We start from the raw sequence: 18,954 nt of genomic DNA, 5'->3' as shown, positions 1-18,954 counted from the left end.
TCACTTGAGTAAGAATTTTTTTTCAAGAAGCTATTATAGGTCTTATCTATTTTCATACTGTTTAATCTACTTGACTGACCTTTATTGTGATATAAAATAAGTTACTCTGTCATTGTCACTATTTTCCTTATTAGAGTCATCACTTGCTTAACTAGGTAGAAATGTTAATGGAGAGGGGGTGCATTCTTAGAAATGTGTCCATAACTGATTTCATTGTTGTGCAAAGATTAGATTGTGATTACACAAAACTGTATGATCTAGTCTTTTTGGACTACACATATATATCTACCATTGATTGAGAAATTATTAATCGGTATATAGCTATACTTCTTGCTTGGATTATTTTGATGATTTTAATAAACATTTACATTTGAAATAAATACACTGTATATACCATAGTAAGAAATACTGAAGCTCCCTGTGAAGCAACCCCACTGCAGGTGAGGAGCCGGGGACTTGAACTAGGATCCTTATGCCTGTCCTTGAACTTTGTGCCATGTACACTTAACCCACTGCGTTACCACCAAGCCCCCGTGAATAGACATTTTTACCAAAGAAAATATACCAATGGCCAGTGATACATTGCTGGCAATAATTCATTAGTTGTCTATGAAAAATGAGCTCATTATTGCTCACCAGAAATGCATATCAGCATGGCAATGAAACTACCTCATACCTGTGAGAATGGTATAAAAGAATAAAACCCAGAAAGTACTTCTGAGGGTGATCAATGTTTGGTTTATGGGTGTGTAGGGTGGGTTGAGATAGAAGAGAGAGAACTGTGAATGTGGGTGAAGAGTTAACACTTTGGTAGTGGGTATGGTGTGGCAACACAGAGTAGAGAGATGAGATAGTTCACCTCAAACATAGTCATGTAAACCAATATTGCATTAATTTAAGTTAGCAGGGGCTTAAATGACTCTCTAAGTAGGGTTTGTGACATGGCATGCTAACATTTCTGTCTGAATGAACAAATTGCTCTAGCAGTGCTGGAGGTGGCATTATGACTACCATGTTAAACATAGAAGTATGAGGTCCTGAATTTGGACCCCAGTATATGTGCCAGAGTAGTACAGAATGGCAAACATGCTCATGAGTGAGATCCCCATGCTCCTCAAAAATAAAAATACCCTAAATATTTTTTTTAAAAGCTGATGTCAGGAATTATTATTGAACTCACCTCTAAGTCAGAATCCTGCCCTGGCAGAACAATAAGGATTGTTTGGGGAGCCTCAGTTGGTCTCAGACAGCCAGTCTGCCATCAATATAAACTAGTAAATATATCAGAGTTGTTTTTCTTAATAAAATCAAACTAGTAAATACACCAATTATTTTTACTAATAGAATCTATTCATGTAGAAATTTATTCAGTATATTTCCAAGTAGAAATAAATAGGCCCTTTCAGTGTTTACTGAGCATCTGCTTTGTGCACAGATTCTAGATAGCATTTTGAAAGTTACCAACAGGGTTTAGAATTAATTCACTGTGGAAACTAAGGGAAAATTAAGTAAATATTATTTAATATGTAGATTTGCTAATATAGTCAAAACTAAAGGTGAAAGGGTTTACAACAGAACATCAGATCATCTGTTTTTATATATTTATGTTAACATTAAATTGGAAGTACAAAATTTAGATGTGTAACTCATCCTCACAGGAAGAGTTAACATGTAAAGTAAAAAGTATTTAAAACTATGCCATCAGATGTACATAAATTCCCATAGGGTAGAGTACAGCTAGAAAAGGGAGAGATTGGAGCTGAGTTAGGGTAGATTTGTTAGAGATTGCTGACAAATGAAACAAAAAAGGAGTCCTTGGTCAGAAGAGGTGGGGGCAGGTAGTAAAGACTATAGTGATATGGGTGCCAAAAAGCAGGTGTTACAAAGAATGATGTAGTCATTGGGAACTGAAGTACTGTTGGGAACTGAAGAGGGATGTAGAGAAAAATTTATTATTTGATAGGAAGTACTTGCTCTTGCCAAGCAGGTTAGTGGAATGAAAGAGAAAGCCAAGTCAAAGTAGCTTTGAATGGTGAATGGGTTCTGTGAAAGCAGAGGTGGCAGATGTCAGTGACATTCAGTTTTAGTTGTGAAATTAGTCAGGAATTGGCAATAGCTAGAAGTCAACATGAGATCAAAGGAGGAATTTTGTGTTTGTTTATGAAGCTGGGACATAATAGAGTGTTCATAAAAATGGACAAATTGGTGCTATGGAGGGAAAAGTCAAGGAGGGGAGTAACTGAAGGAATAGATAAGATAAATTTGAAGATTAATTTGGTTCCTAGGGAAGAAGGAACTGATTGACTTAACAGGGGTTCATAAGTTGTTATAGAAAGGAAAAAACAAAATGTATCCAGATGTAGATCAAAATGAGTTACAATGGGTGTTCCTTTGGTGGTAGGTAAGGTGTGCTCATACCTATCTTGAGCAGTTGGGAAACTGTACTTCTATAACATTACCTCAGTGAAGTGATCTAAAAAGGTAGCTCCTTGTTTAATCTTTTTTTTTTTTTTTTTTTGCATTGAGGAAATATTACAGATTAAATTTTTCAGTAGATATCCAATAGTTAATATTTCTGATTGACTTAATGTCCTTTAAAACAATTTGTTCCTGTCATTGACATAGTGTAATTCTCTTGTACATCATTTTTATAGTTTTATTGGGGGAGGGCTGATGATTTACAGTACATTTTGGAGGGACTGAAGAGGTCCTTGAGGTCTTAGTGCATAGTGATGGAAAAGGAGCTAAGATAAAACTGTTTTGTAGATACCTGTCACAGGCATATGAATGTCAGCATCTGGTCTCACTTTTAAATAAATACTTTATTTACTAATCAGAAAGACGAGGAGAGAGCCAGATAGCACTCAGGTACATGCACTGCTGAGGACTGAATTTGATACCCCATGCTCAAAAAAGTCCTTCACCTCTTTTGTTAGGTTTATTTCTAGGTATTTTATCTTTTTGGGTTCAATTGTAAGTGGACCTGCTTCCTTAAAAAAAAAAATCCTTTTCCTCTGGCAGGCCCATCTTTTGTATAAAGAAATGCTACAGATTTATATGAGTATTGATTTTTGTAGCCTTCTGCTTTACTGAATTTATTGATGATTTCAAATAGGTTTTTTTTGGTAGTTTTTGGGGTCCTCTAGGTATAACAGTATATCACTTGTAAATAATGATAATTTAACTTCATCCTTTCCTATTTGAATTATTTTGATATCTGTTTCTTGCCTAATTGCAATGGCAAGGATTTCTAGGGCTATTTTGAATAGAGGTGGTGAGAGTACTAGACATCCTGGCATAATTACTGATTTTTAAGGGGAAAGCATTTAGTTTTCCCCTGTTGAGTATGATGTTAGCCATGGGGTTGTCATATATAGCCTTTATTGTATTGAGGAATTTTCTTCCCACTCCCAATTTCTTGAGGGCTTTTATTATAAATGGGTGCTAGAGCCTATAGGCATCTGTCTTTCTCCTTTTCAGTCTTCTCCCCTCTCTGTTTCTTCTGTCCTATCCAATAAAAATAAAATTTTAAGAAAGGGGGGGGGGATAAATGGTTTCCAGGAACAGTGACTTCATAGTTCAGGCATTGAACTCCACAGATAACCCTGGTGGCAAAAAAAAAAAAAAAAAAAAAAAAAGGTGGATCCCATTAGCTAAGATTTTGTTGAGGATTTTTGCATCATTCCTCATAAGGAATATAAGTCTATAGTTTTCCTTTTTTTTCTTCCCTTTTCTCTCTTGTTTTGTGTTAAGATCTACTATTTTGTTGCTGTCAGTATCTCCTTAAGTTCATTGCATTTGTTTTATGTATTTGTTTCCACCTGAGTTCGGGATGTATATATTTATAATGTTGTATTATCCTTAGTTGGATTGATTATCCTTGTTGGATTGATCCTTTGACCATTATGTAGTATTCTTCTCTGTCTCTTACTTTATTTACCTGAAAGTCTATTTTCTCTGGAACAGAATACCTATTCCTGCCCTTCTTTCTTTTTTTTTTCTTCTCCCTTTTGTTGCCCTTGTTGTTGTAGCCTTGTTGTGGTTATTATTGTTGTCATTGATGTTGTTGTTGGATAGGACAGAGAGAAATGGAGAGAGGAGGGAAGACAGAGGGGGAGCGAAAGATAGACACCTGCAGACTTGCTTCACCATCAGTGAAGCGAGTCCCCTGCAGGTGGGGAGCCAGGGGCTCAGACCGGGATCCTTAATGCTGGTCCTTGCACTTTGCGCCAAGTGTGCTTAACTCGCTGTGCTACTGCCCCACCCCCTCAGATTCAGTCCTGCCCTTATTACTGCATTATTAGCTTGGAACATCTTGCTCTGAGCACTTACTTTAACCTTACATTTGTCTTTTTTTTGTATGTGTGTTTCTTGAAGACATGTAATAGATGGATCTTTAATCTTTAATTGTTTTATAGGTGAATTTAGGCCATTTACATTTAGAATGATTATTGATATATGTGATTTACTTATATCCATTCAGATTTTTGTTTTGAGGGTTTGGGTTTTTTAATATTTTTGATTATTTTCTCATTTGCCTCTATCATTTTGTGGGTGGGTTTCTATGATAAGTTCCTCACTAATTACTCTCTTATTTACTGTAGATCTCTCTTCCTTATTTTTGTATTGTGGTCACCATAAGTGTAATAGCTAACACATTCTATTGTAAAAAGTTATTTAAGTTGGTCTTGATTAACATTTGCTAATACCACTCTTTTCATTAGTTCCCTCCTTTTCCTTGTTTTATTATTCTTCCCTGTTTCTGTTGTGTTCTTAGCTCTATCCTACTACTGTTCACCCTTGCTTAAATTGTGTATTCCTTTGTTTCTTTTCTTGTGGGACTCCTTTCAGTAATTCTTGCAATGTGGGGGGTTGCTGGTGGTAAATTCCTTTATATTTTGAATGTTTTTCCCATTTTGATGCCCTTGTCATCACTGTTGTCATTGCTGTTGTTGTTGTTGGACATGACAGAGAGAACTAGAGAGAGAAGGGGAAACGGGGAGAGAGACAGATGCAGACCTGCTTCCACTTGTGAAGTGACCCCTTGCATTTGGGGAGCTGGCGGCTGGAACCAGGATCCTTAACATTATTCCTTGCGCTTAGCACCATGTCCACTTAACCTGCTGCACTACCACCTGACCCCTTTTCTTGAATTTTTAAATTTTTTTAATATTTATTTTCCCTTTTGCCCTTGTTGTGGTTATTGTTGTTGTTATTGATGTCATCATTGTTGGATAGGACAGACAAATGGAGAGAGGAGGAGAAGACAGAGAGGCGGAGAGATAGACACCTGTAGACCTGCTTCACCGCCTGTGAAGTGACTCCCTTACAGGTGGGGAGCCAGGGCCTCGACCAAGATCCTTGAAGCGCTTTGTGCCACGTGTGCTTAACCTGCTGCGCTACCACCTGACTCGAATTTTTTAATTAACATTTTTTTATTTATTTAAAAAAGGAGACATTAACAAATGTAGGATAGGAGGGCTACAACTCCACACAATTCCCACCACCACATCTCTATATAATTAACATTTTTTACTGTGTCAGATATAATAGAGAAGTCTACATTTTCTTGTTTCCTTAATTGGTTTTTAGAAAGACTATCACTTGGGTTTTTTTGCTTGTTTAGTTTTTGTTTTGTATTTTTGGCAGCTTTAGTTCTTTTGGGGGGTTATACATGAAATGGTATTTTTTAATGTTATAGTTTTTATTTGAGTTTGTTGCTGATATTACTGAAATGAAAAAGACTTTTCTGGAATGAGTTTACCTTTTCCAGTTCTTGTTTACTTATACTAATGATGGTTTTTAATATTTGATGTACATTTAATTGATAACATTGTTTAATAGTTTTTGAATGGAATGTTTATTTCACTACATATACACTTTTGCAGACATTAAGATATGGTTAAGTAATTAAAAACATGGACTTTTTAAAAAATGGACTTTTGCTACTAGACAGAAATTGATGTAAATATAGATGTAGCAAAGAATCAAAGTAGAGTAGCCATAAATCAAATAGTTTCCCACTGGAAAATTGTGTGCTGCTATTTCTGACAGAACATTGATCAAAGCTATAGGATTTGTTCAGTCATAGGATGTATGCACCAAAATTGAATCATAATGTAAAACTGTGATCTTTGTATTATTTTGATTATCAATGTAGACCTATCAATAATACTGCATTCCCCACTCTGAAATTGGAAAAGAAAGAACATATTTAATTATTCCAGATAATCTAGATATTTGAAGGAATTCATTTAAAAGAGATATTCCTCCACAATGAACGTGGCATTAAGATGACAGTTTTTGGGAGTCGGGCGGTAGGGCAGCGGGTTAATCACAGGTGCCACAAAGCACAAGGACCGGAGTAAGGATCTCGGTTCGAGCCCCCAGCTCCTCACCTGCAGGAAAGTCGCTTCACAGGTCTGCAGTGTCTGTCTTTCTTTCCCCATCTCTGTCTTCCCCCCCTCTCTCCATTTCTCTCTGTCCTATTCAACAGCAATGACAACAATAATAACTGCAACAATAAAACAACAAAGGCAACAAAAGGAAATAAATGAATAAATATGACAGTTGTTGCTTTTTGGGTATTGAATGCTTTGTATTTTCTCCCCACACACACTTTTCAGATGAGCTGTTGCTTTTTAATCTATTAATAGTTCAGTGATGATAATGAATGACAATTATGAAAAAAGGTCTGTGAAGTTTGCACTAGAAAGAAAATGAGAAGTCTGTAGTTAAAATTAGACTGAAAAGGAACAAGAGCTCTCAATAAAAATATTCTAAAATTCTTTGATTTTTGGATGGGAGGCAATCCATTCTATATTTTAGAGATTTTCAACCTGGGGGTAGCACAATTTAACTTTCTGTCCAGATGTTTACATACCCTATTCCAGAAAAACTTAACAGGATCCATTCATTGGTTGAATTTCAGTACAAAACTTTTTTTTTTTTAAAGATATTCACTTGCTTGTTAAGAAATTATTTCCCAAGCCAGGAGATAGATGCTGGTAAAGCACATGCTTTCCATGTATGAAGCAGGTTTGATCCCTGGCACCCATATGACAAGCAACATGGGCAGCACAATAATGAAAACAGAATTCTGTGAATGATGGAGTTGTGCTTTAGTCTCCCTTTTTGCAAGCATCTTCCCCCCTCACTTTTCTCTGTCATATTTCTAGACTATATAGGGTAAATTTTGTGCTAGTTTCATATGTGACAGAACCCTGGGTTCATTCTTTGACTCCAGATTAAATTAGAATAATTTTCTTTTTTTTAAGTTCTAGAAATATATATGTGTATGTATTTTTTAAATAGAGGCTGAGAGAAATTGAGAGAGAAGGTGGAAATAATAGAGAGACACACCTGCAGCCCTGCTTCACCACCACTCATGATACTTCCCCCCTGCAATGGGAACCAGGGATTTATTAATGTGCTCTATCATATAAGTGGTGGCAGAGTGCTGCAGTTGTCTATCCTTCCCTAGCTCTCTCATATCAATGGGAAGTAATGGTTACCTGTAATAGTGAAATCATGCAAATTCTGAGTTCCAGTGATAACCCTAATATCCAGAAACAAGGAAGAAAATGGGAAATTATGGGGCATCTATAATATTCTTAAAAGTTAGGCAAAAAAAGCTTGATTTACACTTAAACCAAAGATTAAAATAAGTTAACAAACTTGAGCGTTTCTTTTTCTCTCCCCCCACCTCCCTCTTTCTCCTTTTCTTTATTGCCAGGGACTTGCCTGAGATTTCATATTCCTGGCATCTGAATTGAACAGTTCACCCCCCTTTTTTTTTCCTTTTGTACTTAACAAAGAAAATTAATCTTTTCTCACTTTAATACCTATGCATTTTTTTAAGGGAGCATCTTCTGTCTGCCATTTTTACTGTGTAATTTTTTATACAAGTATCTTAATAATGTTATTCTATAGGAAATATTAATAGTTTTAACTTGAGTATGTTTTCTTATAGCAGAAAAAGAAAACTAAGAACTTCAATCCACCAACACGTAGAAATTGGGACAGTAATTACTTTGGAATGCCCCTCCAGGATCTGGTTACAGCTGAGAAGCCCATACCATTATTTGTTGAAAAATGTGTGGAATTTATTGAAGATACAGGTAGGATAGAATTATCGTTGCAAAAATTTTAATTTAAATCTAACTTTTACTATACCAGTTTTTACTTGATTTATTAAAGCTAAATTTTTAATATTGCATAGTTATCATTGTTAGGAACATTTTCTAATAGTACCTATGGAAGTAAATATTTTCTTTTAAATAAGTTTTGCTTTAAGCCTGTAATTTTTTATTGGGTTTTAATAATTGACTAAGTTGAATGCCAAACTGTAAAACTTCTTTTCTTGGAATTTAGAAAAATGTGATTACTGCATTTTGCTAATATTTATGTGAGAAATGGTTATGATTTACAGTGATGATTTGAAATTTTTCATTAAGTTTAAAAGTACCAATTCTTGGGAGTTGGGTGGTAGCACAGCGGGTTAAGCGCAGGTGCCACGAAGCGCAGGGTCGGCACAAAGGTCCTGGTTCAAACCCCCAGCTCCCCACCTGCAGGGGAGTCTGCTTCATAGGTGGTGAAGCGGGTCTGCAGGTGTCTCTCTTTCTTTCCCCCTCTCTGTCTTCCCCTCCTCTCTCCATTTCTCTCTGTCCTATCCAACAATGACAGCATCAATAATAACAATAAAACAACAAGGGCAACAAAAGGGAATAAATAAATATTTTTTAAAAAGTACTAATTCGTAGCGCAGCGGGTTAAGTGCAGGTGGCGCAAAGCACAAGGATCAGCATAAGGGTCCCGGTTCGAACCCCGGCTCCCCACCTGCAGGGGAGTCGCTTCACAGGTGGTGAAGCAGGTCTGCAGGTGTCTGTCTTTCTCTCCCCCTCTGTCTTCCCCTCCTCTCTCCATTTCTCTCTGTCCTATCCAACAACGACAACAACAATAATAACTACAACAATAAAACAACAAGGGCAACAAAAGGGAATAAATAAATATTAAAAAAAAAGTACTAATTCGTATTCCCCATGTTAATCATGTTTTTTTTCTTGTAAAATTTATGGAAAAATTATATTTGCTTGTTAGATGATTCCTATTTATTCAACAGCACTAGTTATATATATATATTTTTTTTCTTCTATCTACTATGGTGCAGGAGAATGAATCCATGGTCTTAAGTATATACATTGCTACTGAGCTACATTTCTACCCCACTTTTTTCTTTGTGAAAAAGAGGAGGAGGGGCAAGGCGGTGGCACACGTGGTTAAGCACACACACTACAGTGCTCAAGGACCCAAGTTCAAGCCTCTGGTCCCAACTGCAGAGGGAAAGCTTCACCAGTGGCGAAATAGAGCTCAGGTGTCTCTCTCCTGTGGCTCAGTGAATTCCTTTAAATGTGAAAATCTGGGTTTTTTTTTTTTTTTTTTTTTTTTTTTTTTTTTTTTGTTGCTTTTTTCAAGTTGTCTGTGGGCTTAACCTTTCAGTTGCTACTACTCCTTGGCCACCATTAGCTGAGTTGGTTTTTTTTGTTTGGTTTTGGTGGGAGGTTATTTGTTTTTCTTTGATACTACTTTTGGAAAGTTGAATATTTGGCTGTTTTTTTTTTTTAATCTTTATTTATTTATTTATTGGATAGAGACAGCCAGAAATCAAGAGGGAATGGGGTGGTAGAGAAGGGAGAGGGGCCAAGTGGTGATGCACCTGGTTGAGCTCAAATGTTACAATGTGCAAGGACCCAGGTTCAAGCACCCAGTTCCCACCTGCAGGGGGAAAGCTTAATGAGTGGTGAAGCAAGGCTGCAGGTGTCTCTCTGTCTCTTTCCTTCTCTGTTTCCCACTTCTGTCTCAATTTCTGGCTGTCTGTATAATAAATAAATAAAAATAATTTAAAAAATTAAAAAGAGAGAGAGACCTGTCACACTGCTTCACCACTTGCAAGCTTTACCGTTGCAGATGGGGACTGGAGGCTCGAACCCCAGCCTTTGTGTGTTGCAACATGTGCACTCATCCAGGTGCTCCACCACCCAGCCCCTACCCTGCAATTCTTTTTTTTTTTTAATATTCCCTTTTGTTGCCCTTGTTTTCCTTGTTTTATTGTTGTAGTTGTTATTGATGTTGTTGTTGTTGGATAGAACAGAGAAATGGAGAGAGGATGGGAAGACGGGGAGAGAAAGACACCTACAGACCTGCTTCTCCGTTGGTGAAGCCACGCCCCTGCAGGTGGGGAGCTGGGGGCTCAAACCAAGATCCTTACGCCAGTCCTTAAGCTTTGTGCCACCTGCACTTAACCCACTGTGCTGCCGCCTGACTCCCCCTGCAGTTCTTTGAGTTTATATCCAAAATGATTGGTGATTTTGTCAAATGATTTTTATTTATAAAGGTGAACATATGGTTCTTTTTGTATTGTAGTGACAAGCATTGAACCTCTAGGGTATCAGTCACACAAAGCAGGAAGATTCTCCCTGGCCTATTTATTTATTTATGCCTCCAAAGTTATCACTGGGACTTGTTGCCTGCACAGCTCTACTACACCCTGTGATGTTTTGTTTTGATAGAGGATGAGACAGAGAAGGAAAGATAACTGCAGCCCTATTCCACCACTCATAAAGCTTCTGCCCTGATGGTGGGACCAGAGTTTGAACCTAGGTTTTGGCACATGGCAATGTGTATACTTTTTTAGGTGACCTTCTACCCTGCTCCTATTTCTTCTTCTTTTTTTCTTGAAAGGAATTAAAAAAAAATCTACCGTCCATGAAATTCCATTTAGTTTTGTTTTTGTTGTCTTGTTATCAAGCATCAAACCCAGAGTCTCAAAGCATACATGCATCTTACCATTGAGCTGCTTTCTTAGCTCCCCTATAGTTATATTTTAAGTCTATCATATCATGAACCATGTTAATTAATTTTCTGTTTGTGCCCTTGATATAAATGCCATGTGATTATCATGTTTTATATTACTAAAGTCAATTAAGGTTTTCTGTATCCTGAGCTATCTATATGCCTATACTTTGCTTATCTTTTTTTTTTTTTACTTATTTCCTCTTGTTGCCCTTATTTTTATTGTTATAGTTATTATTCTTGTTATTGATTTTGTCATTGTTGGATAGGACAGAGAGAAATGCAGAGAGGGGGAGAGAAAGACAGACACCTGCAGACCTGCTTCACCGCCTGTGAAGCAACTCCCCTGCAGGTGGGGAGCCGGGGACTCAAACCGGGATCCTTATGTGGGTCCTTGCGCTTAACCCACTGTGCTACCGCCTGACTCCCTACTTTTCTTATTTATACTGTGTTTGTCTGGTTTTGGTATCAGAATAAAGCTGATAGCATAGTCTTTTTTTCTTCTAAAAATATATAATATTAATATTATTTTCCCATAATTTAGAATTTATTAGTGAAACTTCCTTTTGGGAAGTTATTAGCACTAATTTAAATTCCTTTAATATAGATATACATAAATATAAAAATAAGCATATATGTTCAATGTCTTTTGGTTATTAGTGTCTTTTTTTAATATGTATTTATTACCTTTTGTTGCCCTTGTTGTTTTATCGTTATTATTGGTGACATTGTTTTTGGATAGGACAGACAGAAATGGGGAGAGGAGGGAAAGACAGAGAGAGGGAGAGAAAGATAGACACCTGCCTGCAGACCTGCTTCACCGCCTGTGAAACAACTTCGCTGCAGGTGGGGAGCTGGGGGCTCGAACCGGGATCCTTATGGCGGTCCTTGCGCTTTGCGCCATGTGCGGTTAACCCGCTGCACTACCATCCGACTCCCTAGTGTCTTTTTTTATATATAAATCTTTTTTTAATATTTATTTATTTATTTCCTTTTTGTTACCATTGTTGTTTTTATTGTTGTTGTAGTTATTGTTGATGTTGTCGTTGTTGGGTAGAACAGGGAGAAATGGAGAGAGCAGGGGAAGACAGAGAGGCGAAGAAAAAGACACCTGCAGACCTGCTTCACCGCTTGTGAAGCGACTCCCTTGCAGGTGCGGAGCAGGGGTCTCCAACCCTGGTCCTTACACAGGTCCTTGGGCTTTGTGCCATGTGCACTTAACCCGCTGTGCTACCACCTGACTCCCTGTTACTGTCTTATGAAGAGTTTTTTCCATTTCATCCTAATTATTTTTTAATTTTAATTTTATTTTATTTTTAAATATTTATTTTATTTATTTATTCCCTTTTGTTGCCTTTGTTGTTTTATTGTTGTAGTTATTATTGTTGTTGTCGTTGTTGGATAGGACAGAGAGAAATGGAGAGAGGAGGGGAAGACAGAGAGGAGGAGAGAAAGATAGACACCTGCAGACCTGCTTCACCACCTGTGAAGCGACTCCCCTGCAGGTGGGGAGCTGGGGTTTGAACCGGGATCCTTATGCTGGTCCTTGTGCTTTGTGCCACCTGCGCTTAACCCGCTGCGCTACAGCCTGACTCCCCATTTCATCCTAATTGACTTTGAAGATTTTCTTTTAATGTTTTGAGGTTAAGTTGGCTTACAAAATTGCACATCTCATGGATATAACTCTTATTACATTATGTATGTCTTTACCACTGCCCATTTAATACCCTCTACCACCTCAGTTCTGTAGGTCTGTCAGTTTCACTGAACTTTTCAGTGAACCAACTTTGAGGTTAATTGATTTTACTGCGTTTTAAACTGATTCCAGTATACAATAGCATACATAAAACATCCTAGAGAATGCAGTAGAAAACTTAGAAATTATTAGACAATTTAGTATGGTTTTGATTTGATTTGATTATTAAGTCCAATCAATACCATACTATATTGGTTTGATTACTAACACCCTGTAATATACTTGTAAGTCTCGGAGTGTGATGCCTGCCTTCTTGTTCTTTTTTCACAGCATTGTTTTCACATTTCTCTTCATTTGAATAGTGATTCCAGATAAACTTCTGTATCATTTGTTCTGTTCCTTCAAAGAAGTTCATAGAGATTTTTGATAGAGATTGACTTGAATCTGTATATTGCTTTTGGTAAGATGGTCACTTTAGTAATGTTATTATTTTTTTTTAATCTATGAGTATGTGCTATCTTTCCATTTCCTTATGTCTCTTACTTCTTTTTTGTAGTGATTCATACTCTTCCTTTTTAAATTTTTTTAATATTTACTTATTCCCTTTTGTTGTCCTTGTTGTTTTTTATTGTAGTTATGATTGTTGTTGTTATTGAGATAGAAATGGAGAGAAGAGGGGGAGAGAAAGAGAGACACCTGCAGACCTGCTTCACCGCTTGTGAAGCGACTCTTCTGCAGGTGGGGAGCCGGGAGCTGGAACCCAGATCCTTACGCTGGTCCTTGTGCCTTGCGACATGTGCGCTTAACCCACTGTGCTACCGCCCAACTCCCTGATTCATACTCTTCAATATAGACGTCCTTTGTTTCCTTTGTTAAAGTATGCCTAGATAAAATATTTTTGATGCTATTCTAAGTAGAACTGATTTCTTCATTCTTCCTCTTCTATTTTACTACTTGAATATAGGTAGCATGATATCTTACTATATTGTCTAATAATGTCTTGTTTTCTACTTCATTCTTTAGGATGTTCTATGTATGCTATCATGTCATCTGCAAAAAAAAAATGATAATTTTATTTCTCTTCTAATTTAGATCTTTTACTTTTTTCTTTTTTTTTCAAATATTTTATTTATTTATTAATGAGAAAGACAGGAGTAGAGTGCGAAAGAACCAGACATCACTCTGGTACGTGTGCTGCCAGAGATTGAACTCAGGACCTCATGCTTGAGAGTCTAGTTCTTTAGCCACTGTGCCACCTCCCAGACCACATTTTACTTCTTCTTCTTGCATAATTGCTATGACTAGAACTTAAACAGTGTTGAATAGTAATGGTATACTGGGCAACCTTTTCTTGTTCCTGATCTAAGAGAGAAAGCTTGGGGGCCTGGCGGTGGTGCAGCAGGTTTAAGTGCATGGCGCAAAGGGTGTTGACCGGCATAAGGATCTGGGTTGGAGCCCCTGGCTCCTCACCTGCAGGGGAGACACTTCACAAGTGGTGAAGTAGGTCTGCAGGTGGTGCTATTTTTCTCTCCCCCTCTCTGTCTTCCCGTCCTCTCTCAATTTCTCTCGGTCTTATCCAACAACAACAGCTATAGCAACAACAATAATAACAACAAAGATAAATAACAAAGGCAACTAAAGGGGAAAAAATGGCCTCCAAGAGCAGTGGATTTGTAGTGTAGGCACCAAGCACCAGCAGTAATCCTGGAGGCAAAGAGAAAGAGAGGGAGAGAATGGGGGAGCTTTTAGTTTCTCACCATTGAGTATGGTGATGTTGGTTCTTGGTCTTTTTTATATAGGTTTTATGTGTGGGTTTTGAAGTAGATTCCATCAGTTCCCATATTTTTTTAAGTCTTAATCATAAAAGAATGTTGAATCTTCTTGAGGGTTTTTCTCAATCTATTGAAGTAATTGTGATTTTTGAAAATGTTTCCTATCGTTTATATGTTAAACTACATTGATTGACATACATATGTTGAACCAGCCTTGCATCCCTAAGATAATCCCACTTGGCTATGTTGTGCAAAAATGTTTTGATTTGGTGCTGAATCTGTTTGCTAAGATTTTGTTGAGAACCTTGCCATCTATGTTCATCAGAAATGTGGGTCTGTGTAGTTTTTTTTTTCTTTCTTCCTTCCTTTTTCTTATTTCATCTTTGTCTGCTTTTGGTATTAAGTTCATACAAGCTTCATAGAAAATGATAGGAAGAAGCAGCATGATGGTTATGTAAACACTCTCATGTCTGAGACTTTGAGGTCCTAGGTTCACTCCCCCAACCAGTAAGTCAAAACTGAACAGTGCTTTGGTGGAAAAAATAAATTAAATAAAAATAAATTTTAAACTAAGTAAAATATTTGTAGGGGAGTAAAATATTTGTAGCATAATGGTTATGCAAAGAGACTCTCATACCTGAGGCTCTGAAGTCCCAGGTTCAGTCCCCCCACACCACTATAAACCAAAGCTGAACAGTGCTCTGGTGGAAGAAAGGAAGAGCAGGGAAAAGGAAAGGGAGGAAGGAAGAGCTAGGGACTATCCCTGTATGTGTAGTTTTGGGAAAGAGTCGGAAGAGTAATGGAGGACTTTTACTTCCATGAAGACTTTGTACACATTAGTAAAACCATCTGGTCCTGGGCTTTTGCTTTTGAAGAGACACTCTTGATTGCTGTTTCATTTTCTTTCTTTATAATTAGCTTGTTTATCTTTGTGTATTTTGGATAGTAACAAAGAGAAATTGATGAGGAAGGGAGAGAGAGAGAGAGAGAAAGAAATACCTGCAGTAGTGCTTCACTTCTCATGAAACATCCCTTCTGCAGGTGGAGACCTGGGGCTTGAAGCCAAGTCTTCTTATGCATGGTAATGTGTATACTCTGACAAGTATGCCACCACCCAGCCCACCACTGTCTTATTTTACTAAGTAATATGCATATCATGCATACTTGAACAATCCTTATAAATTTTAGCAATTCACTTCTTTTATAGTGCTGGATTATACTCCATTGTCTGGATATACCACAGGTTTATTTGTCTATCTTGTGAAAGATATTTTTGTCTTCACCTTTATTGTACTGCTCCAGGCCAACTTTTCCAGATAGAAAGTGGTGCCTAGTGGCAACTCACCTGATATAGTGCATATGCTGCCATGTACAAGGACCCAGTTCAAGACCCTGGTGGTCCCTTCCTGTGTGGGCAGAGGGAGCTTCACAAGTGGTGAAGCAGTGCTGTCACTCCCTCTCTATCCTCTTCTCTTATTTATTCCATTTCTCCTTATCAAAAGATAAAAAGGAAAGTGCTGTGGCATAGTAATCTGACAGATGACTTGGGATATAAAATAAAATAGGGCAGAATCGATTGAGCATGATAATGGATAATTAGGGTCTTGGGTTCAATCTTGTATGGGCCACCAGGTAGAGCAGTCTTAACCAGCGGTAGTGGGGTATGCAAAGTAATGAATAGAGTAAGTTAAGAATGGGAAAGGGAGTCTGAATAAATTTGTAAAATTATGTGTGTGTGTTTATGTGTTTGTTGCTGGGGCTTCAGATAGAAAAAGAGTGACAGGGAAAGATACCACAGCATAAGTGTTGTAACTTTAACTTAAAAGGTACTTTGGGGGAGCTGCAGCGCATAAAAGGATTCACAGCGGGGAGCTGGGAACTGGTTTAAACAATACAAGGCTTATTAGGGCATTACAAAAGCATGGATCATATATTAGATACACAAAATAAGCATTTATCATCAGGGGATAAGAGTACAATAGGTCCATAAAGTCTGAGTATAATAATGAAAAGTTTAGTCCCATAAGATAAAACAATTATCAACTGAGGTAAAGGTTTCTCATGGCTGTAGAGGGGTCTAAAAGTATACTGGCTAGCTGAATCACATGTGTTTAGTTTCCAGGAGAAGTAGCCATGGCGGATACCTGGAGCACCTCCACAGAGATGCTTCTGACCAGGAGAAGAAGCAGCAGCCAGAGAGTGGCCTGCTCCAAGTCCAGTGCTTTTTATACCTTCCCTTCTTTGTGTGTCCTGCCTCAGGCTGACATCATTTGTATGTTAATAGTCCCAAACTCCTGTTGGGGTCACAAAACATAAGTTCCTTTAGTGTGGTGGGGGCTGGATTCCAACCTCTGTTGTGTGCTTGACAAAGCAGATGCTGTCTCATCAGTGATAACCACCCAAAACTTTGATATCGTTGGTTCTTAGATTTACTGAGTAGTGTCATTAGAGATATCTTTACATTAATCTGTTCTCTTTGTTCTGCTCGCTTTGAACATGGTCTACTCTTTTTCATTATTAACCTAACATAAGCATTGACATATTTTCTTATGTAGTTTTAAAAATTATATACAGATTTCCTTCCAAATTTTGCTTTTGCCGTATCGTATAGTTTCTTCTGTTACTGAATTCTAATTTTGTCTTTTTGTGGTCAGGACATAACTTTGTATTGTTAAAAAACTTTTAAATTCATTTAAACTTATTTGTTACATCTGGTTTATTTTGGATATCCTAAATATATGTCTACATATTCCTTCAAGCATTACCTTACCTTCCAGAATAAGATATACCATACGTGCCTTACATTTTCATAATTCAGCTTTGGAATTGTCCCTTTTTCCAAAGAAGTCTGTTTTGTTTTTATAAGAAGTCAGTATTGGGAATGCTTCTAGACCCTGTTAGCAGATGAAATTAGGCAACAAATTTGTCTATGTTTTTGCATACAAAAACCTGTTCCTTTTTCTACAGCTGTTTATTATTAAATACAAGTTCATGCTCCAATTTCAACTGACACCATAAAATGAATTTTAATTCTAATCTTGCACTTAGTGCAAGAAATAAGATCAAGTGTGTCTTTTCATTGTGCATGGATGTGGTTGTCCCTGGTGGTTTAAAGCATAAGAACTTCAAAATGAAATGTTCACAATTTTTAGGCAGTGCTATCTTGACCTCACACATGTATGGTACTACTAGGTGACCTCCTGAGTCAACTTGTTACTACTATGTTGGTGGGGAGAGAGATGTATAGAGACACATACCACAGCACTACTACTAGGTACTTCATTGAGCTTCCTTTACTGCTGTCTGTGGTGCTCCTATGTAGTGCTAGGTCTCAAACCCAGGACTTTGTTTATTGCTAAATTGTTGTACCACGTGAACTGTCCCCCAAACCCCAAAATAAATTAATCTTCAGTATCTCACCACCACATTTTTCAGTCACTGAGATGTATATAGATTAACTTAATATTTTGCTATACTATGTATGCATATATATAGGTATATATTTTATTCTTTTAGGATTATGTACTGAAGGGCTTTACCGTGTTAGTGGGAACAAAACTGACCAAGACAATATTCAAAAGCAGTTTGATCAAGGTAAGAAGATAATTTCCTTACTGTAATTTTATGAAAATCTATTAATAAACATCCTTCTGGAATTGAATAGAAGAAATGAAAAGTTGGGAGTCAGGAGGTAGCGCAGCAGGTTAAGCGCATGTGGTGCAAAGTGCAAGGACTGGCTAAGGATCCTGGTTTGAACCCCCAGCTCCCCACCTGCAGGGGAGTCGCTTCACAGGCGGTGAAGCAGGTCTGCAGGTGTCTCTCTTTCTCTCCTCCTCTCTGTCTTCCCTTCTTCTCTCCATTTCTCTCTGTCCTATCCAACAGCAGTGACATCAGTGACAACAATAATAACTACAACAAAACAGGGCAACAAAAAGGAATAAATAAATATTAAAAAAAATTAAAAAAGAAATGAAAAGTCTAAGTACTAGGAAAAAATTGAGAGAATATTTTTATAATCAGCTTTTATTTACTAAAGCAATAGAACTTTAAGCAAAGGTTATATTTTTATTAGTAGAATGAAAGGTGTTGCTTGCCTAGGATAGGCAAATATGTGTGTTGATAACTGTTGGATGCATGTGTGTTCTGAATGGCAGTTATTAAATGTTATCGGAAGAGTCATAATGGATTTTTGCATAGAAAAGTACAGCATGACTTTTCTAACTACCCAATAGGTAGCATAGCTCCAGAAATAAAATACTTAAGTGTGTTTGTTATAGAAGTCTTTGTTAAGGGGAGTCGGGCGGTAGCGCAGCGGGTTAAGCGCAGGTGGTGCTAAGCACAAGGACCAGCGGAAGGATCCTGGTTCGAGCCCCCGGCTCCCCACCTGCAGGGGAGTCACTTCACAGGCGGTGAAGCAGGTCTGCAGGTGTCTATCTTTCTCTCCCCCTCTCTGTCTTCCCCTCCTCTCTCCATTTCTCTCTGTCCTATCCAACAACAATGACATCAATAATAACTACAACAACAAGGGCAACAAAAGGAATAAATAAAAAAATTTAAAATAAAAAAAATTTTTTAATTAAAAAAAAAAGAAGTCTTTGTTAAGCATAATGCCAAAGATATACTTACAAAGGTATT

The 18,954-nt window shown here is 37.4% G+C and overlaps 1 protein-coding gene across 4 annotated transcripts in view; it reads left to right on the top strand.

The window, feature by feature from the left end:
* The window catches only part of ARHGAP5 (Rho GTPase activating protein 5), a 63,959-nt gene that overhangs the window by 34,006 nt on the left and 10,999 nt on the right, over positions 1-18,954 (top strand). For 3 of the 4 annotated variants that reach the window (XM_060175213.1, XM_060175212.1, XM_060175211.1), the window contains exons 3-4: positions 7,973-8,120; positions 17,836-17,913. In XM_060175213.1, coding sequence (XP_060031196.1) covers positions 7,973-8,120; positions 17,836-17,913 — 226 coding nt within the window. The remainder of the gene's footprint in view (positions 1-7,972; positions 8,121-17,835; positions 17,914-18,954) is intronic. The other variant, XM_007516828.3, reaches the window with a different exon arrangement.

The sequence above is a fragment of the Erinaceus europaeus genome, chromosome 16 (assembly GCF_950295315.1).
Source record: "Erinaceus europaeus chromosome 16, mEriEur2.1, whole genome shotgun sequence".
Lineage (NCBI taxonomy): Eukaryota > Metazoa > Chordata > Mammalia > Eulipotyphla > Erinaceidae > Erinaceus > Erinaceus europaeus.
Note: the sequence above shows the minus strand (reverse complement) of the source record. Positions and strands in the feature narration are given on the sequence as shown.